This window comes from Lactuca virosa, chromosome 3, assembly GCF_052849685.1.
Source record: "Lactuca virosa cultivar CGN04683 chromosome 3, Lactuca_virosa_CGN04683_v6, whole genome shotgun sequence".
NCBI lineage: Eukaryota > Viridiplantae > Streptophyta > Magnoliopsida > Asterales > Asteraceae > Lactuca > Lactuca virosa.
Window position 1 is genome coordinate 42,585,148 of NC_136428.1, and position 26,669 is coordinate 42,611,816.

The window sequence follows — 26,669 nt, forward strand, 5'->3', positions numbered from 1 at the left end:
TTCCGAAATCATTATAGAACAAGAATGTCATTTTTCTTATATTATATTACTCAATTTTTCGAAAATAAAACCACAACGCTAACACCGTCTAGGAATCAAATCAAATAGGGAAGTGATTCGTATACAACGATTTTTTTTTTATACACAACAAATTATGTTTTATAGAGTTGTACAATACACGACAAATTATTGTGAATAGAAAAAATTTGTTGGGCTTCCAATCAAAAATAGAAAAACAAAAGAAAATCTTTAATATGAGATAAATAAATGAATAACATGTAACGGGAGACCCACACTCACCAGAACCAGAAACAACAATGTCTCTCCTCTTCTCCCACAACCCATCACTTCTCTTCGAGAACTCGGCCGACACCACCACGGCTACTTCTTCCATGCTCCACTACTCTCCCCCTATATCTCTATCTTTTTCAATCCGCCAAAGAAGAATCAAATCGGCATTCATTCGGTTCTCCTCAAACAATCCCCCAACAACCCCTGAATGGAACGCCACGGATCAGACTGTCAACGACGACGAAGAATCAGACGGGTCGCAGTTACCCACGGTCACAGACGAATGGGGAGAGAAATCTGAGCCGGAAAATGAACCACCGACGAGATTGTCAACCTCAGATCCTCCCCAAAATGAAGACGAGTGGGGAACCGGTGCTACAGAGCAACCGGAGGAAGAAATTTCTGTTGCCGGTAACGGGAGTCAAACTGTGGAAGTGACTGCAGCTGAGGATAATGGTAAAATTGAAGAGCTGAAGAGGTGTTTGGTTGACAGTGTTTACGGGACTGGTCTCGGATTCCGTGCGTCGACGGAGGAACGGGCGGAGATTATGGAGTTAGTGACTCAATTAGAAGCGATTAATCCGACGCCGGCGCCTACGGATGCTGTGGAGCTTCTTGATGGTAACTGGATTTTGCTGTAAGCACACTGAAACCCTTCGTTCGTATCAACTTTTTGATATTGTGTTTTGTTGCAATTGCTGTAATTTTGCGGATCAGAATGCATCAGCTCTGGCTTTATCGATCTCTCAATCTATCACTTGTCAATTAAATCCAAGAAAGGTCTACGCTGCACTTATTATTTTGAGATAACCAAAAACTAGAACTGTTGCATTTGTATTAGAAATTATGGACTATGAGTGTAAAGCAAAGAAGTAAGGACAGTTGGTACCTTATTGTGAGAAAATGCAAAGATGGCTGCCGATTGTTTATTAGAATTAGACATAGACATCTAAGTAAATTCAGAGTAATACATCACAATTCTCAAATGATGTATGCTTATTTGGTTAGATAACATTTAGATAGAACAAATATTTGAAGGATAAAGCTAAGTGCACTATGTCTATAAGGAAACTGTAATTCTTCTATAGCCCTGCCCTTTCATTATAGGGTAAATAGTATAAAAGACTACCAGTTTACACCAAAATTCTAATTCGACACTGTGTTTTTTTTGTCTTAAATTTGACACTGTGTTTTTCAATTTGTTACAATTATGACCACTTGACCGGTCAATCAGGTTAAATGCTGACGTGGCATGATGATGTGTCAGTTTTGATGACGTGGCATGCTGACATGATATGTTGACGTGTCAAAATTGAATTTTTTTTTCCACAAAAAACAGTAAGTTTTCACTTTTTTTTCGATTTTGACACTAATTTTAATTTTTTCTTTCAATTTTGACCCTATGTTTTTTTGTTCCAAATCGAACATCATTTATCAATTTTTGTTCAAATTTGACAATTTTCCATTTTAAACCGTATAAATATATTTTTTTACTACATTTTAAACCGTATAAATACGTTTTTTTTCAATTAAAAACCATAGTTTTGTATAAATACAAGGTTTTTTTTTTTTTTTTTACATTAAAACCATAATTTTATGTATAAATATGTATTAGTTATATAAAAACCGTATTTTATATTAAATACGCAACTTTAAAATGAGTTTGGAGGTTTGGAGGCGTGTAGTCGATCAAAACCCGGATGTCAAGTTTGCAACCCCTGAAATTTTCACATCTTATTAGAAGCTTATGGTTAGTTTGATTCTCATGATATAACTAATGCATATTTATACATTATATTTTGAATGTAAAAAAAAAAAAAAAAACAAAACAAAAGAAACACCTTGTATTTAAATAAAAATGTGGTTTTTAAACAAAAAAAATATATTTATACGGTTTCAAATAGAAAATGGTCAAAATTGAACAAAATTGGAAAAAATGATGTTCGATTTGGAACAAAAAAACATAGTGTCAAAATTGAAAGAAAAAATTAAACTTAGTGTCAAAATCGAAAAAAAAGTGAAAACTTAGGGTGCGTTTAGTTGCGGAAAAATTGGGCGTTTTCCGGAAAAAATTTCCAAGAAAAATGAGAATTTTGAAAATGCGTTTAGTTCGTCTATTTTTCTAAATTTTTCACGGAAAATGAAAATTTTCCGTTTTCTAAAATTACAAAGCAGTTGGAATTTTTTGGAAAACCGATAATCATTGTTTTCCATATTTTTCTAATTTCAAATTTTTTCTAAAATAGAAATACCCACTCCCACCCCATCCACATCTACCTATTTTCACCTTAATACCCCCAACCCACCACACCCCTACCTACCTACACTCACTCCCAAGCCCACCCCCATCCCCACAAACACACACACCCACACACACACCCTCACCCACAAACACACACACACACCACCCCCCCCCCCCCCCTCACACACACACACACACCCACCACCACCCACACCCACACCCACCACCACAAACACACCCCACCCCCACATATACACACACACACACCCACAAACTCACACCCACACCCACACCCACCCTACAACCACACCCACCCACACACACACACACACCCAACACCACTACCACAATCACCGACCTACCATCACCATCACCAGCACCACTACCCCATCACTAGCACCACCACCGCCGCCATCACCATCATTGCCACAATTGCCGACGCCACAATCACCGCCTGTCATCACCACCACCGCCTGTCATCACCACCGCCGATGCCACCCCGCTGCCACCGCCACCACCGTCGCCATCATCAACACCACCACTGCCCCCGCCACCGCCACCGTCCCCACGCCCACCCTACTACCGCTACCAGTAGCGTTTTCTAAAAATGAAAACCGATAGAAAAATGCACATCTAAACACGTTTTCTAATTTTCTAAAACTGAAAATGAAAAATGAATAAGTTTTAACTAAACGCGTTTTCTAAATTTTCCAATGAAACCGAAAACGGAAAACGAAAACTAAAAATGGAAAACAAAAAACAGAAAATGAAAACTGTTTTTCTTAACTAAACGCAACCTTAGTGTTTTTGTGGAAAAAAATTCAATTTTGACACGTGAGCATATCATGTCAGCATGCCACATCATCAAAACTGACACGTCATCATGCCACGTCAGCATGTAACCTGGTTAACCGGTCAAGTGGTCAGAATTGTAACAAATTGGAAAACACAGTGTCAAATTTGAGACAAAAAAAAACACGGTGTCAAATTAAAATTTTGGTGTAAACTGAGTGTTTCTATGCTATTTACCCTTCATTATACTACTTAAAGCCTTTAGAATTCTCTCCTTGTAATTTCAAGTTCCTTCCCTATTTAGCTATTTCTTCTTAATTCGCTTGCTTCACTTAACCTTGTGTACAAGAGGCTGTCCAATCATCAATTAATTATTTATTTTAGTAAGCATGTTTACTTCTTTCTTAATTTTCCCATTCTGCCCTTGTTGTGTTCTGAAACATATTCTGTTTGTGTGGTAACATAACAATTAACAGGTACACTGCATTTTCTGAGCTATTACCACTTCTGGCTGTGGGCACAACTCCATTGTTGAAGGTTGACAAGATTTGTCAACAAGTCTCTACTACCACCCTTACCATTGATAATTCCATCACATTCTCCACCCCTTTTGCTACTTTCACCTCCACTGCATCTGCAAATTTTGAAATCAGAAGTCCCTCAAGAATCCAGGTACCCTTTTTTTTTTTTACAATACAAATGTACTACAGACTTCCATTGATTTGTTTATTATAGCTTAGCACCCTACTTTCACTTCTAATTCTTCCTACTACAACATTCTACTTTGAAAACAATGTCGTCCAAATACATATCAAATATTCACTGCTATAATTTGTTGCACTTTTCAAAAGTTGAAAGTACAATGCTATAATCAGGTAGATTTTTCAATATATTGCTTCATGCTTCCTGGAACCATTGAAAATGACCTATTTACTCTTTGTTGAAAATTAAGTTAAATCTATATTCTGTATAATAAATATTTCATGATCTTTTCAGGTACAATTTAAGGAAGGGAGTTTTCAGCCTCCAAAGATAAAGTCAAATGTAAGCCTTCCGGAAAGTGTTGAGATTTTTGGCCAAAATATAAATTTGTCAGCTGTACAACAATCTCTGAACCCTTTGCAAGAGGCTGTGGCAAGTTTAGCAGGTGCCATTTCAGGTCAAGCTCCTCTTAAGATTCAAATCCCAGGTGAAAGAACAAAATCCTGGCTTTTAACCACATACTTGGACAAGGATTTAAGGATTTCCAGAGGTGATGGTGGCCTCTTTGTTCTTGCTAAAGAAGGAAGTCCTCTTTTGGATTAATTTTCAGGTATTTTATACATATAGATTTAAACTTAATCCCCATTGTTTTTAGTTTTTACACACTTAAAAGCTATAACCTTACCCACAAGAGATGCTAATTTTTTTTATTTTTTTTTTATTTTTTTTTTTTTTTTGTGAACAGATTCAGGGCGTAATTGTTGCAGAAATTGAAGCTTTTATGAATGAATCTAAGGAGGAGGTTTTTCAAAGCTTATAAGTTGATATATATATTTATTCGATAGAGATGAAAATAAGTATTGATCTTGTTGAAAGGTGTAATAGATTTATTTACTTTCATATGTAAATTGTGTTGTATATTGCTACGGTGAATTAATTCAAGCTCTTGTGCTATATGTAAACTCATTTTGCCTTGTATAACACCTTTATGTGTCAAATTTTCTACTTAAAAATGATAGATTATTTGGAAAAAGAATCACAATATAGATTCTAGAACAGAACATATATACATATATCATCTCCGTAAAATGACTTGTCATCACATCGTATGAATGAGAATGGAAGTCCACAAAAGTTGCATGAAATGGATTTGGACACTTAAAAATCAATATGACAGTTGGTCAAAATGATTAGGGGGTCAAACACTCAAAGTGATTGGAAGTCAATATTCACGAGGGTGATTTTGTAATTTCATAGACATTATTCAAAGGATGATTTGTAATTTCAAAAGAGCGTGTGGACCTCAACTCGAAGTCTCTTTAGTCACTAGGACGGCAACCAAATTTGGGCAGGAGTCTGGGTTAAACTATTGTGAGGTGATTCCCACAGATGTTAACATGCTACCTACTACGACTTATATATATTTTTTAAAAGTCAAATTAGCATCAAACATCGACGTTTGTTATTTGTTAATTAAATTAAATTATCTTTTTGGATCCTTTTTTTTATTAAGTGGGTCTATACACTGTACCAAATACCAATTCAATAGACTCTTCAAGTCTCTTGAGTTTTCATATATCTCAATAAATTATAAAGTCAAAGGTTGATTAACAATCAAAATTTGATGTGGCATCATCTCATTGGTAAGAGGTGGCAGATGGATTATAGCATAGGTGATGCAGAGGATCGCAACCATCCTACCCTTGTGGAAAATTTTAATTTTTCAGAAAGCGGTTGAAAAGCCAAAAAGACGTGCCCGGCTTCACGCGATTGCCGCCGCTTTGTCTTTGCTATTAACTTTTTTTTTTTTTTTTATTAGTTCCAACAAAAATTTAAAATTAATAACTATATCAACAGACTTATTATTAATTAATATTAAAATTGATTTTGTTTAACAAAAATACGTCAACCGATGGTCGTGTCCACAATTCAATCGATCCATTAAATGTGGAGAGGTTAACTACCAATTCCAAAATCCAAAATCCAATGCAGAATTGCAGATAGCCAGATACAGACTCATCTCATCTGAGTAATCGTAATCGCTTCGTGGAATGTTTGTTGGATCAATTCTTTCTTCGAATACCTATCTCCACCTTCATCATCTTTAATCTGTATAGATCTGTTTGCCATGAAATTTTAGATTGTTTTTCAGACACGACGGAAATGAGCAGTGACAAGGAGGCCGTGAAACTGGACGACGAACAACTGGGAGAGCTCCGGGAAATATTCCGATCGTTTGACAGAAACAACGACGGCAGCCTCACACAACTCGAATTGGGTTCGTTGTTACGATCGTTAGGTCTTACACCAAGCCCTGACCAGCTCGATGCATTAATACAGAAAGCCGATACCAACAGCAACGGTTTGGTGGAGTTCTCGGAGTTCGTAGCGCTGGTGGCGCCGGAGCTTCTTCCGGCGAAGTCTCCCTACACAGACGACCAAATGAAGCAGTTGTTTAAGATGTTTGATCGCGACGGCAACGGGTATATCACGGCGGCAGAGCTGGCTCACTCTATGGCGAAGCTGGGACATGCGTTGACGGCGGAGGAGCTGACGGGGATGATTAAAGAAGCAGATACTGACGGCGATGGACGGATCAACTTCCAGGAGTTCTCTCGGGCAATCACTTCAGCCGCTTTTGATAATTCTTTTTCCTGAAACATCATCATTCCGGCCATGGGTTTCCCTTATTTTTCTTTTCAGGTAAAATTTTCTGTCTGTTGGGTAGGTGTTGTTTTCTTCATCTTGTGTTCAGATTTGTTATCATCAATGAAGTCAGATTAGTAGTCCCAAGGTCGAAGGGTTTGAGTCATGAGCATCTGAATTGTTTTATATCAGTTTATAAACATGAATGATTTGTAACTTGTATGTTTCTCAACCCAAAGATATATCCACTTATTGAAAAATCGAAGACAAAAGTAATTAGGAAGTGAACTTAATGAGTAAACAATATAAAACTGAATGGTTTTAATTTTGTAATTGGTTGTTAGATGATCGTTGTAGCTTATTGACAAAGGGGCTAGAATCTCCATATCGGTGATTAAAGGCTCTTCAACTTTCATACACATCATAAAGCATGCATTGTGAATATGGTTCGTGATTGTTTGTTTCATGAGTAGGCCACTTATCGTGGATAAGAACTAAGAAGAGTGTGCAGAGATGAAGATATAAAGATATGGTGAAGTCAATGATATGATGGGGTAAATTCAAATAATCTGTACATGTTTGGCTCGAGTTCCTTGCTTGCATTGTTTTGTTTTGTTGCTAATAAGCATCATTCATTCATATATAGCTACTTTTGGAACCAAATTAATGTCAGATTCCACTTCCCCGTCATGCATGGTTTTACCCGTCTGTCTTTTTGAGATAAAAGAGTACTGATCTATTCGTTTACAGTTTTTGTAATGTTTTATATGAAAAAGTTGTGCCAGATGCTTTTAAGTTTTTACAAATGTCATATATAGTACGGAGTCAAATTATTAATAGAAGTCTTGAAAGAAAGGCAAGTTGTATTCTGAAATTTGAATAATAAATGTAGGGTTGGTGGGTCAAAAACTCAACATATGACCATATAATCATTCATGTTTAATTCTTCAATCTTAACCTCCTTAACATGTATCTGCTTAGGGCATACACGACCGTTAGCGGCGTAGCCAGAATTTTATTTTAAGGTAGGTCAAATATAAACGAGTGACAAAATGTAACTATATATGTATTCTTAGCTAAATTGTTTATGTAACTATATATATATATATATATATATATATATATATATATATATATATATATTCTTAGCTAAATTGTTTATGTAAGTTGCACACAATTTTGTTTTACATCATTAAAATAATCTAAAATGAAGTTTAATCGACATAGACAACAATGTATTCTCTTCTACTAATTTCAAGTTTTGAATGGAATAGGCAACATCACAACCCTAATTCATTTTATTTAACAAAAATATATATTATACATACCATATATATGTAACTTAAATTTTGTGTGGGTGGGCCAAGGCCCACTCTTGCCCTATATTGATTACGTCCCTGACGACCGTCTATCATGTTTAATTAATTATACTAACACATAATTATTGGTCTCGCAAACCTATTTGTCAATCCGAACACAACTCATATAATAAACGGATTATGTATATATGACTCAACCCGTATATTAAAAATTTCCACCCTTAATTGAATCTTAATCGAACTGAATGATGTTTTGAAAGTATTAATTAATCTTGTAAAGTTAATTGTTAATCAAATAATAATAATAATAATAAACATTTTTATATTAAATGTTATAAATGGAAAAAAAATAGTTCTAAATGCAAAATAAATTTATCCTTTGAGATTTTACTAATAAGAAATAGATTAAGATTGTCTCGTTATCCGACAAATTGAAATATTATACAATATTAATTAAAACCAACATCTTTGATGATTTTCCATCAAAGTAATGATCATTATGAATTTGGAATCTTGTCCTTCAATGTTTGTACTTTGCTTATTTGTTGTGAGTGTCACGTGTAAAACCTAGATTTTAATGTAGAAAATTCATTGGTTCCAATAGGTGTGTGTGAGAGAGAGAGAGAGAGAGGGAGGGAGGGAGGGAGGGAGGGAGAGAGAGAGAGAGAGAGAGAGAGAGAGAAAAGAGAAGAGAAGATATAATTTTCAGACTTCAATGTGATTAAAATACAACACGTAAGGTTGTATTTATACAGTCAAAACCCTAACAATATTAGCAAAAAAAGTAGGGAGATATAATTCAATATGGTGAATTAGTTTGATTGTTGGATCGTAATCCTAGGTCAACCTGACTTGATTCAAATATTTACTCGTAAAAATAAAAAGCACCTTAGCTCATTGTCTATGTCTGAAGTGCCAAATGCGCCTACAACTCATCACTTGGTGAACCCCACATCTTTCCGGTTGTTTGTTAACAAGCACGTCTAAGGGCACATGTGGGTTGCACCCTCTTTTAACCCCACCTGTTTGTCTTATGTGGTAAGGAGGAAAAGTTCCTTATAAACCCAAATTTGGTTTCTTTTTCCCATATGCGGGACAAAGGAATGAACAAAGTTCAACCTTCTCATCCCACATCAATTCCAACAATTCCTTGTCACGTTAAAAAGTTTTCATTTCATCCAGACAATATAGATTAGACAAAGTTTGTTGCTCTTCATTTGAGGTGACACTATAGATTATATAGACAAAGTCTTACATCGTTGTTGCTATGTTGCTAAGACAGCCTCCAAAACTTTGTTAAGAGTATGAACTCAACATCATTCTTGACCACATATTATTTTGATAGTACCTTTTATTTGTTTAAGTACTTGTTATTACATATTAAACCTGAGAGATAGAAACACTAAATTGAAGTTGTGTTCCCATTGCTAATTGATTATGTTGTGGTTTCAGACTAATGTCTCATGTGGTAGTTCTAACCAAGTCTCTCTTCAGAGGCTTGGTAAGCGGATCACGGGATCAGCCAAGTATTTACTCAATTTGTCTGATATTCGTAATGTTTTATTGTTTTATATGAAGGATGCTTTCTAGTTATAAAATGTCATGGAAGAGGTCAAAATACTTAAAACTCTTTGACATAAAGAAGGCAAGTTGAATTTTCAGCCTTGAATGATAATGATTTATAGTAATAACTCTTTTGATTCCACACATTTAAATAACTGAAACAAACGTTTGTTTTCTAATCAAACCTTCTTCAGATCGATGAGTCGATACCTCAAGCAACCCAAACATTTGTCGGTCCTTGAATTGAAACCCATAAGAGGTTTGAATCGAAACCCATAAGAGGTTTGAATTGAACAAGAGGTGAAAACAAAACATGGAGCAAGGGGAAATCTGCTCCTTTATGTTGATTTTGTTGCATCATGATGAAAAGGATGGTCTTGTGTTGCATTTAGCTTGAATTATATACCATTGTGAATATTCTTTTCATATGCATTAGAAAAATATGGTTGGTTGACATGAATCATGAAAGCCTTCATCATTATCATTCAAGAATTGCCTTAGGAAACTGGTCTAACTCAGTCACGTATAAGATTCCAAATTACTTTTAGTGGCCTTTTTTCCGATAACAATTGTGTTTCAATATTTCCCTTGTATCCGTTTTTAGCATAAATAACGTTATAATTTTAAATTTCAAATTAAAACCACAATGCTTTTGGCAAGTGAATACCCCGTCTAAAAAAATGGATAGAAATTACATTTAGTATTTAGAGAGATCACACATATATTTATATTTTTTCTAAACATGTCATATTTCCTCTGCAAATATAAAAGATGATAAAAACTAGAACAATAAGACTAGATCCATAAAACACCTGGAGAGAGCAAAACTTAACCTAGGCTTTCTTCTTCTTGGAGTTGGATTTAAGCATGACATATCCAATAAAGACAGATAAGAAGCAAATGAGAGAGACACCAGCATACACAGGTAGCAGGATTGCATATTCTTGGGGTAAGAAGTAACTGTGTACAAAGTGGTCCGAGTCTACAAAAGGCTGAAAGACCCATAATATAATAATAAGTAAGACCTTAAAATCATATGGTAATTTTAAATTTGAAGTAAATAGAGAAAATGAAGAAATTAACAAATTTGAGCAAAACTAACCAATACAATCACCCAAAAGGAGTAATACGTGAAAACAGTCACACTGATGCTTGCTAAAATGAACCCAACCGCCCTGTCTGCCAATTCCATTTGTAGTAGTTTTACTGTAAATCCTATCCTACAACCATTTCTGTAAACGTTAAGTATTAACAATAAAGACCCTCTTATCTACTTTCATTTCTTCACATTACAACATTGTTGGACAGGATAGATTTGACCTTTGTATGATATTGAGTTTCAACAATCTCAATAAAGCCTTGAATATCAGGAAAAGCATTGATGTTTGTAGATAAAAGATGAGTCAAAGTGGTTTGACTAAAATCATCCACGATAGTGAGGATGTAATTAAAGCCATTGTATGTGGAAATTCAATAAGATCCACATATATCAATGGTGAATGATTTCAAAAAAATATATGAGTTATGGCTATGAGGAAGATATTTCGCTTGAGGATAAATATCACAACATATGATTTCATGAACGTTTGTATGAGGAAAACCAACTAATTGCTTCAAGTTGATAAAGCGTTGCTCCATTTGCTTGACCAAAGCTCCTATGATGTTTCAATATACAAAACACTTTCACCAATGTCTCTGGACAAAGCAAAGCATTTAAAATCCATGAGAGAACCATGTCATTGCATAGTTGCCAAAGGTCAAACAAAGGAGATATGGATGTAGGTCTAACAGATCCGCCATTAATGAAGCTTAACTTGTTCCTAACATAGAGTGCAGTGCAATACTCATGGCTATCTTCCATGCCCTAAATCCTGATCCACCAAATTGTTTGGAACCCACTATATAAAGGATGAGAATGATCGAATGAAGGATCTGAAGAAGACGAATTAACATAATCTGACATGATTTGAGATGAAATAAAAAATGACTGAATGGAAAAGTAGGTTGATCAGGATGAAGATTATGATGATAACAAGAGCAATGAGATTATCACGAAATTAGGTTAAAATGAATAATCGAGCGATGGAATTCAATCCATCTAAACGATTGATGAACTTTTCATTGTTATTGAAGTACTGATACTAACTTGTAACTAAATTCCTCTTTAAACAATCCCAACAACTTTACATAACATTTTAGGAATCGATCAGGAAATATTATAGCCAATAATCAAGTGATGAACTATTTTCATTATATAACAGGAGACAGAGACTTTATGACTCTAGAAACTAACGGAAAATAGAGGAGTCAATAACAGAAACTTACTCGATTATCGACAAATGTAAATTAGGGCTTTTGTTGAATGCTCAGATCATGCCCTTCTGCAAAACGTTCTTCTTGTATTCGTTGAAGACCAAATGCTCTCGGAGTTTGACGAAAACCCAAATCAGGAATAACCAAAATATTGACGGATTAACCACCTAAACACTCAAATCAGAATTTGATTGTCACCGGGTATATTTGGTTGTGTTTTGGATTTTGTTGAAATGGAAATCACAGTAAATCCCGAAACGTATGAAAAAACCATTTATTTTTTACAACAACAAAAAAAAAAAAAAAAATTTAAATGTCCCTATTCTAATAAATGAATAGTTTTAATCTCATTTTGACAAGTGTCACTCTAATACAACTCCTCATTAATATTATGTCATGTGTCATTTAGATATATTAGACAACTCATTTCAAAATTCAAATTTACATTTTCTAATTATATGTTAAATTTAATGTTATAATAATTTTAAAATTTTGATATATCTCTTAATTAATAATTTATTTAAAATAATTTATTTAAAATAATTGATTAATAATTATAAATTTTTATTATGAAAATTTAATTAATTTTATAACACGTGGTTCCCACGAGTTATAAACTAATAAATAAACAAAAATTGGTAATTATTTACCGGATAAAAAGAAGGGAACTGATACGGATAATTTTTGATAACCCACTAATTTTTTTTTAAGGCTAATGTCATAAAAACCCTCAAGTTTTCAAGGTTTTGTCGGTTTTGCCCAAAGTTGAATTTTATGTCCGTTTTTACCCTAACATTTTCCAAAAAATGTTCGGTTTTACCCTTTTACCGGTGATAGCAGGTTACCATTATATTAACTTCGAAAAAACCCTTAAGTTTATAGTTTTTTTTTACGTTTTTACCCTTAAGTTTATAATTTTTTTTACACTTTTACCCCATGTATTTTTTTTTTCATATTATACGTATTCATGCAGAAAAATCATATTTATATACGAAAAAAATTTAATTAAATATTGTATTTACATTTTTGTAATATTATATATATATATATATATATATATATATATATATATATATATATATATATATATATGTGTGTGTGTGTGTATGTGTGTATATGGGTTTTTTTCCTAGATAAACCATTTAATATGTAAAAAAAACAAATTAATATGTTTTTAGAACTATAAATACGTATTTTTATGTATTTAAAAATATACATATCAATTAAAAAAACTTGTTCAATCATAAACATGTTTATATAAGTATATACATATATTTTTAGAAGTGTAAATATGTATTTTGATATATGTTTTTTTAAGTATAAATATATTTTTAGAAATATAGATACATATTAATATATAAAAATGTAAAAATATGTATTTATACTTCTAAAAACTATATCTATAAAACACGTATTCATAATTCTAAAAATATTATTTATCTTTTAAATGGTATAACCTTGCAAAAACACACACACACAAACAAACAAATACATATATATATATATATATATATATATATATATATATATATATATATATATATAACATTAAAAAAAATATAAATACAATATTTAATTAGACATTTTTTCATATATAAATACGATTTTTCTGCATGAATACGTATATTATGAAAAAAAAAATACTTAGGGTAAAAGTGTAAAAAAAATTATCAACTTAAGGGTAAAAATGCAAAAAAAAAAAGGGTAAATTTAAGAGTTTTTTTTGCGAATTTAATATAATGGTAACCTGGAAAACCTGTTATCACCGGTAAAAGGGTAAAACCGAACATTTTTTCGAAAATGTTAGGGTAAAAACGGACATAAAATTCAACTTTGGGCAAAACCGACAAAACCCTAAAAACTTGAGGGTTTTTATGACATTAACCCTTTTTTTTAATGAAATTGACAATTATACCTTTATTTATATTTAAACGGTAATTATCCTTATATATAAAAGCTGATGGCAAGGATGGACAGGGAATTTTTGCTTTTCATGATTTTGCCCCTAGAGTCTTCTTATTTGTACTTTCCTCACTAACGGGTTTTTTTTATTCTATTTCCTTTGTTTATATTTTCCGTCCATTTCTAAAGTGACTTCATCCGTCATGACTGACGACCAACTTTGTAGATCAACTTTTGCTTATGTAGATATGTTTCCTTGTAAAAACAATATTATAAATAATGGTTGTATACAATTTCTATAGCGTTTGTAAATGTCATGAAATAAACCATAGTTCATACGGTGTGAAACATCCATCATTTAACCTCAAATTCAAAGTTTCCAATGAAGAACTAACATATTGCATAGTGTATACAAAGTTCGCACCAATGTAACCTACTTCAAGTAACATCGAACAATAAAGTCTTACACCAAAAGTGGCGTAGCCACGAGACCTTCCACTAGTTGTTACTCAAATGCAAACTCCTTCCTTAATTCTTTTGCTCTCAATCTCCCATCCAAATTAACCCCATATCCAACTTCTTCTGCCTTTACTAGTGCCGACCACCACCTGCTATCTCCCACTTCTTCACATCCCGTAATGGAATCCACAAAGGAACATATCAGTGTGGTGGAGAAATTGTATGAACAAGGGCTAAGAACACTGACATAAAGTATTGGTTTCCTCTCGTTTAGCCTGATTTGCTAATCCTAATCCTAAAATTATTTTGTCGATGATTTCTAATTCCTCAAGCTGGCTCTAGATTAATTGCAGAAGACTTTGCAAAGGAATGTTCAAAGTAGCCACACTCCTTGCAATCATCCATCACTACTCACAAGCTCATCCTTAGGTAGTTGGGCTTCCCGGTGCGTGTAAGTGATGTTTCTAGTGAAAGGAGAGGAACAAAAGTTCTGATTCAAGCAATGGTTAGAGTTGGGGAGTGGTGTGAATTTATATAAAAGAGGAAACCACAATAAATTTATCAATCATCTTAGAATAATCTAATGAAATTGGTTAGGATTTTTGGCATCGCTCGAGTAAGACCCGTGAGGGAAAGAGGTGATTAAGGTCAGTTGGTTTGTGTATAGTGTCGGAGAAGAACTGCAGTTGCGTTTGCGTGGTTCTTGGTTTGGTATAATGGCTTACTAAAATTCTGCATTTGAAAAATACACTTAAGGGCATAATTGTCAAATTTCTCTAAACCTTATGAAAATACGTTGTTTTATTATATAAAGATTGTGATTAGGAGATTTACGATTAACACTTGAAGATGTGGATTCATAATCTACGCAATAGTTTTGATAAGGAAACAAAAACATTGATTATCATCGACCTTTGTGACAGTGGAAAACAATATTGTTCACTGAGGTGAAATAATAAACGATAATGGAGGAAAAAAAGCAGGGATGGTAAACAATAGTGTAGGAAAGAAATATTATTGGGGATGATATATTTACAAAGTGAAAACCAAATCGAGTATAATTACTAAGTTAAAACGAAATATTTTAGAGGTTTAGTACCTAAGTTTAGGTGGCGCTGTAATGTATATTTCATATCCCCATATTATATATATATATATATATATATATATATATATATATATATATATATATATATATATATATATATATATATATATATATGAAATCTTAAAATAAAATTATTAATTGAATTCTAATTGTTTTAATGATTAATATTTTTGAAGATTATATAAGTAAAAGTAAGTTATAATTTTAACATATCACTTTATTCCTCCGAAGAAAGAAACCATTATTTTTATTTATTTAAATAAAAATAACAAAAGAATGTTTTTTCTTAAATAATGACAAGAAACTAGTAATCGTTCACATATATTTCATTTTGTTTAAACTACATGTTAAATGTATTTCAAAAAGCTAAAATAATTATACATTATTTAGTTAAAATTATTAAAAAATAATAATAATAATGACAAATACCATGAAACCTTAAAATAGAATTAATAATTTAACTGAATTTAGATTTTCTGTTAAGAAAATAAAATTATTGAAGATTATAATAATAAAAGTAAGTTATAATACTAATATATGGTTGTAGTGATTGTTTGTTTAGTTATTATTATATGATTCGAAAACAATATATCAATAATTTGCGATTATTCGTCTATGCATCAAAAGATTCATTTTTTCTTCTAAATAATACACTTTTTCAATAATATTTTTCTAAATTTTGGGGAAAATGGTAAGAAATTGAAAGAAACGTAAAAGCAAAAGTTGTAGGCAATTGAGTTTTCTTTTCGAGTTAAGTTCAAAAGATTAAAATAGCATCAGAATTGACGTTATTGATGAAGACATTGGTAGTGTGGCTATAGATCGGGGAAAATGCAGACATAAAACTTATAGGCATTGAGTCATCTTTTTGTGGAGCATCGAACCAGCTTAGCTTAATCCTGATTTTTGTGTTAGAGTTATGGTTGGAAGACTATCATGTTGTCATAATATATATATTTTTTAATGCAGTTTTCAACAAAAATGCAACTTTTATGGTTGGAAGGCTATCATGTTGTCATAATATTCTTTTTTTAATGCAGTTTTCAAAAAAAAAAATGCAACCTTTAACAAGAAAAAAAAAATTGTAGTTTAAATCATTTTAAGTACCAATTTTTATATTAAAATATGTTAATATCGTTATCTATACGTAGAGAAAAATAATTATGCATTTTGATGATTTTTTTTTCTCGTATAAAACAAATATAATTATTTACAAAATAAATTTTGTTAAAAAAATTAAACTCTACAAACCATAAGGTCATACAGTATGTATGTGAAGTGAGAACCTTATGCCTTATATGGCAATCATGAACACCATCTCAAACAAGAGTAATGACATTGGTATGGTGGTGTGAAGTGAGTAGCTCCACGGATACCACAATCTCTCTCTTCGTCTTTGTCTCTTTCTCTCTTTTATTCCTCTTCAATTTTATTTATATAAAAAGTGGTGACGTGGAGAATTTTTTAAGGTGGATAAAAATATAATGAAACTAATGTGATATTGAGTTGGAGGTAAGCACATTGTGGAGTATACAAAATGGCCTAAGGTAAAAGTAGTGGATCAAAAGTCTAACGATTTGACAATCCAACCTTTTTTAGCCCAACCATTTTGACGATCCAACACTTATGAAAGCAACGGCTTAGGATAAATACTAGAATAAGAAACATCTCTAATTCAAGTTTACGACATATTGTACAGCGGTGGAACCGGTTTTAAAACTAGGTACAAAGAACTGATCTCACCGAGCACCTAGTGTTTTTATAGTTGTCTTTTGTTTCACTAGCGTATATGTATGTCAATTGTCATGTTAGATAGAGTTTTATAACTTCTTGTTTATTGAACCCATAAAAACAAACTTAAGAATTTAAAAGCCATATTGTACACCATACAAGGCTTCTATTTTTCTCTAATTCAAATATCTATAGTTTCATGCACTTAGATTAGCATCTGGCTTACTCTTCATATGTGTTTGTTGGTTCAAGACGTCTTTTTTGGTATATGAAATCAATGTTGGACAAATACTTGAATATTGCGTTAGAAATTTTTAAAACTTGTTTCAATATCAATTTCGGCAGCAGACCCCACATTCTAATCGGGTATCCACCAATGCCTAACCCTATGGTGAAGTATGAACCAATGTTCTAAATAACGTAAGGCGTGACGTGGCGGCAATGTCAAGCCTCAAGCTTTTTTGAGTCGTGGCGAGTCATGTTGTTTGTAAAGCGTGACTTAAGGCGACAATTTTGTATATAATTAATAATCTTATATGTATTTTCTACTATTATTCATTTTTATATACATATATGACTTAAGGCGACATTTTGTCAAAGTTTGGCGGCAAGTACAAGCCTTGGAGCCATGACGGAGCCATGACGAGCTTTTTAGAACATTGTATGAACCCATCATAACCCAAATTATATATGGGTCCTACTTTGGACACACCAATCTACAACACTAGCCTATATCATTAGGTTTACTTTTTTGCCACCCCACCCTAATAGTCTATCTTTTTTATTATCTAGCCTAATCGTTTGATTTATTTTTATCATTACTATATTATAACATAATTATTACATTAACTTTTTATTTAATTATTACATTATTATTTTACTAACTTCATTATAACCAAAAAAAATTAATTATTTTACTAATAAAAATATTTTTTTTTTATCTTTTCAAACCTATAACATAAAATATGTTAAACAAAACGTTTATATATATTTTTTATATTTTTTGTATGTAAATTATTAAAATTATTTTTGTATAAAGTTTTAAAATTACAAATATAGAAAATAATTTTTTTAATACTAAACTAAAAAACTAATTTAAATAAATTTAATAAATTAAAAAAAAAAAAGACTAATTTCGTTTAAATAAAAAGCGCATATTTTGTTAGCTCTAAAGCCCATATTTTGTTAGGTCATTACCTATTTATAAAAGAAAAATAAAACCCTAGAAAATCCTAATATCTTAACAGCCACCGTCAAACATTCTGTCGTCAGCTTACAATAAAAACACTGGCGATCACCCCCTACGAATACCACCATTGTCGGTCGGCCAAGAACCATCTTCTGCCACCCAAGAACCATCGTTTGCCGCTTAAGAACCATCGCCTCTCTCTCTCTCTCTTGTTATTTTCGACATGGTGGCCAGAGATAAGTTGTCGGAGTTGGTCACGGCAGTGGTTAGTGGCGATGTTAAGTCACCGACAGTAAATGATGATAGTGGTCGCCGGAGGTGGCAGCTCCCAATAAAATTTAGTCAAAAGTCAAAACTATAAATTTAGTTCTCTTCAATCTCTCAATTTTTTTATTTTAAATATTACGATAAAAGTTGTACAAATATTACATTTTATTTACTGCATATAATTGTATATTAGTCGAAAGAATAAAAACTTATGGCTTTTAAAATTTATGATTTTTTGTTACATTATAATTCAAGCTTTAATTATAAATTGTATTAGAGTTAAAATATATTATAAAGTATAACATATTTAATATTTATATAAAATATACTTATAAAGGTTGGACGTTACAAATAAAAATAGTGGGTTAAAAAGGTGGGTATTAAAAAAGCGGCAGATGCATCGATTTTATGATATTAAAAAAATGTGTAAATTATGAACACACAAAAAAAAAAGAATTCGAATTGAAAAAAAAAAAGCCCAGAGGTTTCAAGCACTCCCTATCAAATTTAGTCAATAGTCTAGATTATTGTGTAACGATGGTGTAATTAAAAAAAACTCTATAATCTAAATTAGACTTGTGTGTGGTAGAGTAAGCTATGTTAGATTGGTGTGTGAGATAGGTTGATGTGTATAAAGAAAATCTCATTATATATAAATAATCTATTTTGACACATTATTCAACTCATTTATCACCTACAAGTACAAGTCTTCCAACACAATAAAAGTTAGACCACGTCTTAACTCTCGTGACAAACTCACAAGCCAAACTTGGACCAATCGAACACTAGCCTGGTAATTAGATTTTTAAAATGTTTTTTAGTTTATAAAAAATGTGATTACTAGAAAAAACATTTAAGTTTCATCAAGTATTTGTTTTAAAAAGTTAAGACAATGCAATTAACAACCTAAGAATATACTTTTGTCATTGGGGATAACTATTTCCTTTTGTTATTCCAAGTCATTAAAATTAGAGTAAATTACACGAATGGTCCCTATGGTTTGGGGTAATTTACGCGTTTGGTCCCTAACTTATTTTTTTAACTCGGAAGGTCCCTACTGTTTGTTTTTGTCATGCGTCTGGTCCCTACTATTTGTTTTTGTTACACGTTTGGTCCATGTCTTACCTAAAAAGACTATTATTTAAATAGGAAAAAATGATGGGGTAGGTAAGGTAAGGTAATGGGGATGGGGTTGAGGGTGTGTTTATTTAAATAAATTAAAAAATCAAGGGCAAAATAGTCTTTTTAGGTAAGACAGGGACCAAACGCGTAACAAAAACAAACAGTAGTGACCTTCCGAGTTAAAAAAATAAGTTAGGGACCAAACGCATAAGTTACCCTAAACCATAGGGACCATTCGTGTAATTTACTCTTAAAATTACAATTACAAAATCACTATATCCAAATACAAAAGTAGTCGGTTAAAGCAATTGCCATAACATGGTAAAGCTCGATCCACAATATGATAAGATGAGAACATGTTATAAGTTACGCTTTTGTTTTGTACCCAATTTTGTGCCAGCAAAGGGGATCTCACATCAATATCAAAGCCATTCGCAATTCATGTGAACGAGAGAAGTTTACCCCAAAAGTCACGCTCACAGTACAACACTTTCTCTAAAGTTGCCTAAAAGAAACAAACTCACCCAAAATCTCTCAACCAAGGGACATTTTCTTTTAACTTAATTTGCTTAACGAGTCAAACACGTAAATTGGACATTTATAGATGCTTCCTTTTGACTTAATCAAAAGATAATAATTTAGAAGATTAAACCATGGCTTAATGTATTAACACATCAACCCTTTAACTATTTGCCCATCTTATTTTTCCTCCCAACTTCTCTCATGTTATAATTGATAAATATTGTGAAATTTGTTCACATTGTTTGTTTAAAATAACTTATTTTTTTAAGCTTATTGCGAAGTAATGTTTTGTAGATAGCTTTTGATAAGCTCGTTAGGCTTTTTCCACAGTTTTCCAAATTTACCATAGCTTTTAGTTATATATTGAAATATTCTTTTATGTCATTTTATATTTGTCATCTAAATTATCAATATTTTTTTACCTAACGTTATTACTTTTTTTTTTTTTTTTTATCTAGCTTCTCTGCAATCAACTAACTTATTAGCCAAAAACTAGATTTTCAGCTAGTTTGCTAAATAAAGTCTTAGTCTTATTCAGGTAGTTTATTTAGTCTAGAAAATATACATTGCACCTGATATATACATTGCTTAATAAAGACAACCATCATTAAGCATTTAGCCACTTTACCCATAACTTGATAAGAAAAAAAACAAGTCCATGCCTTTAAAAGCTAAAAAAACTTTAATCACCAAACTGTTTCAAATTTAGATATATTCAAATTCACGACGAATGATGATATAAAAATGAAGTCTCGCAACAATCTAATGATGTAAAAGTTGTATCATCACCACACGACAATGGGTGAAACACTCGATTTCCCATACAAAATCCAATTCCCAATTCCCAATAAAAATATGTATATATAAAACGGGCACCTACAGAACCAAACCTGTCACAGGTGCAGGCTTTGAAGGATGATGCTGCTGTTCACTCACATCCGGAGCAGTTGGTGACTCAGACAAATGAACCTCAGCATAATCATCCACCATTTTTTTTCTTTTCTCATCTTCAGCCTTTTCTACTTTCTCTTTAGTCTGCTGCCCTACTTCCCCAGCAGCTTTTGCCACTTTATTAAAAGCACCAGTCACCCATGAAGCACTAGTAAACACATACCTGTTCTTCATTATAGCAGATCCAGCATTAGTTACTGTGTTCTCAGCAGCTGTGAAGGCTGATTTAGCCTTCTCAGAAACCTGAAGCTTCTGATCAACTTCCTTCACTTTATCACTCACAATAGAAGTCCCAACATTCACTTTCTCAGTGAACCCAATCTTCTTGTCCAATGAGGCTACTTTAGCAGATGCTGTAGATGTCAAACCGTGTTTCTCATCAAAGGTTTTTGCTTTTCCAACAGCATCTTTACCCAACACGAAACCCTTTGCAAACATGCTGGTGACAACATCTTCGGCTTTTCGTAAAGCAGAATCGGTTCTAACAGGAGCATTGCTTCCATATGGCTACAAGAAAGTTTCCAAGACTCTAAGGGTGAAAAATATTTTAATGGTGGAAAAGTGGTTGTGAAATTAGTCTTACTGGAGAAGCAGCAGTTGCAGCAGGTGGAAGCTGGTATTCTGGGTCTAGAGTTACAGTGACAGTTGTATCGACTATTGTTGCACCCTGATTCATACAACACAAATGGATCAATCACATGTGGAAGGTGTATTATGTATAAACATTGAGTAGATGTAAAGAGAGAAGTGAATTACAGAAAGAAGAACAGCGGTTTCAGCTCCTTGAGAATCTGTGAAGGTGACATATGCAATTTGGGAGCGCTCGGTATCACTGCAATCAGAGGATTAAATTGGTTTTAGTTGTAACTTGTAAGAAAAGGAAAAAGGGAAGTTTAAAGTCATTTAGTTTACTAACCTTTTTGTCTCAACATATACAATATCTCCAGAAAAGGAGAAGAACTCCCTTACATCTCGCTCAGAAGCACCTAGTGAAAGATTGCTAACTTTAACAGATTTAACCTGATGCATCAATGGTGAAAGATGTTATATAGCTACACATAAACAAGTAAAAAAACAAACATTTCCCAGCACATATCCAGAATAGTATACTTATACGCTTGTTCAAGATGTTCCAATGCTCTGATCTATTATGCTTTTCTAGATCAATTTCCATAGACTTTCATCTATAATTCTATATCATCAGTTTTTTCTAGATCAATTTCCATAGACTTTCATCTATAATTCTATATCATCAGTTTTTCCTAGATCAAACTGGAGTTGTTAAACAGTATTTAAATGGACATGCCTCTGTCATATAAATCATCTCAATCATAACATGTAATATGCGTAATGATAACCGTTAAATTAGATCTTTGTGGTAAGCAAATACATCAATCGCGATTTGGACCAATTTGAAATCATTAAGTTTCCGTAGTTATTTATTCTGAGAAAGGAAAAGCCAGTAATACATGTGTAACACACAAAAATCACCAAAGAGTCGAAGAGAACGGAAAGATGCTTTGTTGATTATCTAGTATCGCAATAATTTAGATCTATTGAATCAGCCAACACTCAAATTTGCAGTTCTCAACCATCTTGACTTGTAGTTGACTAATCTACAGTATTTCAAATGCTAAAAAAAATCAAATTCACAAAAACAGATCTACACTAAATCAATTAAAATAATGGATTAAGCTCTGCAAATAAGCAAGCAAAATCGTCGATAATAACGAAGAATAACAGGTACATTAATATTTCGATACGATTGATGCTTACCGACATTGTAAATACTCGATATGAGATCAGATATCAGATAGAAGAGGAACGGAGGGTTTTCCTCGATAACAGAAATGTTCAACGGAGAAACGCCGACTAACAAGAACGGTCACCGGAAACTGCGAAAAATGTATAGAGAGAGGGTTTTGAAAATATGTGGAATTCGAAAGGGGTTTGCGTTGACGGAGTTGTGATTGAAATTTCTCAAATCGAGGTATTTATGGAAAGGAAACGTACAAGTTTTAAAGGAGAGAGTGCGATGAATGATGCATGGGTACGCTTTAGCGTATTTGTACGCAGTGCGCGTAGAAAGTCGTGGAGGCAAGTTCTCACGTGTTCTTGCAATACGACGTGCAATGTGGATGAATGATACTGTGCGATCCAATCGTACTATAAGGAGAATACACATAATAAAAATATTTTAAATTATATTTTTTAATAAAATAAAATACTCAGAAAATATTCCCAAATAGCAATCATCTGTCAAGTATATTTTATATTTAGTCATAATAATCGTTTAATTTTATCCGATAAACAAGTGAATTTTTTTTTTTTGTGTGAATGTCCGGTCCAATCATTTTGTCCGAACACCAAAATGTTGAATCCCTTGGCAACTCTTATCGACACACACCCAACATCCCGAAGCCTAGGTACTCACTGGTCCTTTACTCCTTTAGGACCACTCCTTTAGGATCAGAGAGTTTATTTACTAACAAGGAGCTCCAAAGAGGACTAAAACCACAATTGGAAAATCATAACAATAAAAACAAGATGTCCCAAAATTCCATTGTAATAGGGTAGGAATTAGGATGTCGACATTCATGCATCCATCGATGGTAGAACGACTGCATCTATAGTTCTATACCATGTTGAAAGAGTGTGACACCAAAAGTATTTTTCTTAATAAGGAAGCTATTTCATTTTTCTTATTGAATAGTTTATCACCCTTGCTTAATTAACAAGAATTTCCTTATAGATGAACATTAATGCCTAAGTTTTCGCTTTGATATATATTTTAATGCCAAGTCTTCTCTAAAAATCGAGGATTATCTTTCTTGTTATCCATCATCTTATTTTTCAAAAGGCATTTAACCTAAATCGATATAGTGAAGTGATTTTCGGCATCTTTACTCGTAGTTTTTTCCGGTTGGGTTTCTATATAAAAATATTGGTGTAATTTTATCCTTTTTTTTATTTCTTGTTTTACATTGTTTTTGGTTGTTCAAATAGTTGATTATTCTTTTTGAATCATTATCATAATACTTGACTTAACATCTGATCTTAGAGATTGTCGATTTATACCACGGTGTAGTATTCTATTTACCACAAAATTGTTGTGGTCGATTTGTCATCATTTGGTGTCAGAGATTCTCCTCCTCTAATCAGTTGTTACCGATTCCGTCCTTATTGTTGATGTTGGTAGCTTTTTATAAGTTTTCGGTCATCTGTGTCACTCACGATGAATTACGGATAGGTACGTTTGAAATTATGTCTAAATAGGTTTCTACAACAAGCACATCAACATCCCCATTTTTGTTACTTATATCTTCCTCCGCGTTCCTTATTACTCGATCAATATTCATATTCATACGTTATAGCTAGTCTAACAATTATCCTGTAAAACTTCCCGTGTGATTTCAACGAGACCTTTTTATAACATAAAACTCCTAAGATTGTATTCCTTTTAAACCACCCGCCTTAATATTGGAGCACCCGTAATTTAGTGCATAAAGTTTAAGCTTTAAGTGATGAAATTCCTTAAAAAATAAATTAATACTAGAATTAATAAAATAAAAAATGGATTTAAAATTTATATTCTTTTCAATACCATAGGGACCATTTATGAAGTTTTTCCTTATTTAAAAAAATATATGAATATTTAATATTAAAAGGGTCCCACACCTCTCTCTCTCTCTCTCTCATCCCCAAATCAATCAAAGGAAGGAAATGAAAACGAAAAATAAATACGATCGAAACAATTGTGCGCCTCCGGTGGTTCATCTTTTGTGCAAGAGGGAAGAGGAAACCAGAGGCCCAATCAGATGGATTCGTTGAGGGATTTAATCGTAAAGAGGAGGGAGCACCTCCATTGCTCAGTTGGTCCGAAGAAAAGAGAAGGGACGAAGCAGCGAGGCTACTCTCTTTCTGCCTCGGAAAGGAATGCGAAATGGGAGGGGAAAGGTGGTCTGACGGGGCGACACAATCAGTAGCAGCAGGTGAGGGGTTTTGTTTTGGCTTTCTGGGGAATCAGTGAAAAAAAAAGGGAAAACAAGAGGGGTTGTTGCCCTATGATTTCGCAGGAAAATCTCCACCTGAAACTCGATGGATGAAGCAGGATATGGCGAGGGATCTGCTTGGGATTCAAAAACATAAGGAAACAGGAGGGAAGTCGGAGATTCTCAGCTACCTTTCTTCTCTGGTGAACAAAACTTACTACCTTGTCCGAACTGGTGAAACAAATCACAAGTCGTCTTCTTCACTACTGTTACATAATCATTCACTGGAGGTTTGCAAAATCGAATTAAACAAAGTATAGGTGAAACAGAGCATAATTCGGATCAAATGTTGTCTGTTGTTATGTACCAGTTTAGTCAATGGGTGGTGCAGAGCAGGTAAGAACTGGTCAATAACTCGTGCACACTATGTGTTTGTTGAAATGCTTGAGCACAAATCAAACCTAGTGCAGATAAATATATTTTGAGTAGCCAAGAAATCATTTTCGTGATTCATTTTAAAGTTAGTTCCCCTGTTTTTGTTACTGTAATCGTGGATTCATATAAATATTTTTGGAGATGATGTTTCGTCATTCTATTCTTGATGAACATTGTTTTGCTGACGAACTTGTAATCTTGGGTTTAAATAAAGATTCATTGTGTTAAATCGGTGGCTTTGTGAAGGTCCTTCAAGTGTGTATGTGTATGAAATATGTCTATGTGGTTTAAGTTTTACAGGTGAATACAAAGAAGAAGACCATGGGGATGAGAGTGTGAGAGAGAGAGATTAAATAATTATATTTTCTTTTATTTTTTTTAAATAACAAAAAAATTCATAAATGGTCCCTGTGGTAGTGAAATGACAGAAATGTCATTCACTTAACGGCCAAAAGCTAACGAAGTTAACGAAAATGACCATTTGTTAAAAGTTTTGAAACCACAGGGACCATCTGTGAGGTTTTTATAAATTAGGGACTAAACTTCACATTTTCGGAAACCATAGGGATTATTTTTGAAGTTTTGTCAATTAATAAACTAGAAAATAGATTTAATTCGGAGTAAATTACATGGATGGTCCCTGTGGTTTGGAGTAATTTACATGTTTGGTCCTAACTTATTTTTTCAACCCGGACCATCCCTAAGTTTTGTTTTTGTTTCGCATTTAGTCTTTGGTAGACGTAAATTTACTACTTCGCCCTTACAACTATTTTTAATTTTTTTCATTATTTATTTGCTATTAAAATATAGTCAATTACTTAGGGGCCCACCCATTCTCTGTCACGTACATCTCTTATTGACCCCTCTCATCGCCGGTGATACCACTGGACACCAGTAATATGTCTCTCTCCCTACCCATTCTCTTTCACCCCATCTCCATATAAAAAGAGATACCAAGGAAAAAATTGTTGAATTCAAACATAAATACGAGTTCGATAGGTGAAAAAGACATGAACGAACATGGCAAAATGCTTTTCTTTTTCCCCGTTTTAGCAACGTTAATCATCAAATCGACAAATTCAGATCATCAAGCTATGTAAACTAGATCTTAAGAAATCGATCA

General features: G+C 32.9%; 4 protein-coding genes across 7 annotated transcripts; 2 read left to right on the forward strand and 2 right to left on the reverse strand.

The window, feature by feature from the left end:
• The first annotated feature begins 270 nt into the window (after positions 1 to 270).
• On the forward strand, positions 271 to 5,008 carry LOC145165545 (Plastid-lipid associated protein PAP / fibrillin family protein). Its single transcript, XM_079084285.1, has 4 exons — positions 271 to 928; positions 3,802 to 3,997; positions 4,322 to 4,637; positions 4,773 to 5,008. The coding sequence occupies exons 1-3, from the start codon at positions 318 to 320 to the stop codon at positions 4,628 to 4,630; spliced, it is 1,116 nt and encodes a 371-aa protein (XP_078940411.1). The 5' UTR covers positions 271 to 317; the 3' UTR covers positions 4,631 to 4,637; positions 4,773 to 5,008.
• A 922-nt stretch (positions 5,009 to 5,930) lies between these two features.
• Positions 5,931 to 7,471, forward strand: LOC145165546 (putative calcium-binding protein CML11). 2 transcript variants are annotated; one of them, XM_079084288.1, is made up of 2 exons: positions 5,931 to 6,730; positions 7,147 to 7,471. In XM_079084288.1, the coding sequence occupies exon 1, from the start codon at positions 6,191 to 6,193 to the stop codon at positions 6,683 to 6,685; it is 495 nt and encodes a 164-aa protein (XP_078940414.1). In that variant the 5' UTR covers positions 5,931 to 6,190; the 3' UTR covers positions 6,686 to 6,730; positions 7,147 to 7,471. The 2 variants fall into 2 exon arrangements, with proteins under 2 accessions (XP_078940414.1, XP_078940412.1); XM_079084286.1 differs by having other exon boundaries at positions 5,932 to 6,730; positions 7,018 to 7,471.
• A 2,757-nt stretch (positions 7,472 to 10,228) lies between these two features.
• DPMS2 (dolichol phosphate-mannose biosynthesis regulatory protein-like protein) lies at positions 10,229 to 12,092 on the reverse strand. 3 transcript variants are annotated; one of them, XM_079084291.1, is made up of 3 exons: positions 11,881 to 12,092; positions 10,658 to 10,787; positions 10,229 to 10,547 (listed from the first exon to the last, which is right to left on the reverse strand). In XM_079084291.1, exons 2-3 carry the CDS (start codon positions 10,745 to 10,747, stop codon positions 10,389 to 10,391), a joined length of 249 nt encoding a protein of 82 aa, XP_078940417.1. In that variant the 5' UTR covers positions 10,748 to 10,787; positions 11,881 to 12,092; the 3' UTR covers positions 10,229 to 10,388. The 3 variants fall into 3 exon arrangements, with proteins under 3 accessions (XP_078940417.1, XP_078940416.1, XP_078940415.1); XM_079084290.1 differs by having other exon boundaries at positions 10,658 to 10,770; positions 11,881 to 12,091; XM_079084289.1 differs by having other exon boundaries at positions 10,658 to 10,775; positions 11,881 to 12,087.
• An 8,771-nt stretch (positions 12,093 to 20,863) lies between these two features.
• On the reverse strand, positions 20,864 to 23,084 carry LOC145165548 (binding partner of ACD11 1-like). The gene is made up of 5 exons (XM_079084292.1): positions 22,896 to 23,084; positions 22,036 to 22,139; positions 21,876 to 21,951; positions 21,703 to 21,786; positions 20,864 to 21,626 (listed from the first exon to the last, which is right to left on the reverse strand). Exons 1-5 carry the CDS (start codon positions 22,899 to 22,901, stop codon positions 21,045 to 21,047), a joined length of 852 nt encoding a protein of 283 aa, XP_078940418.1. The 5' UTR covers positions 22,902 to 23,084; the 3' UTR covers positions 20,864 to 21,044.
• Between the last annotated feature and the right edge of the window lie 3,585 nt (positions 23,085 to 26,669).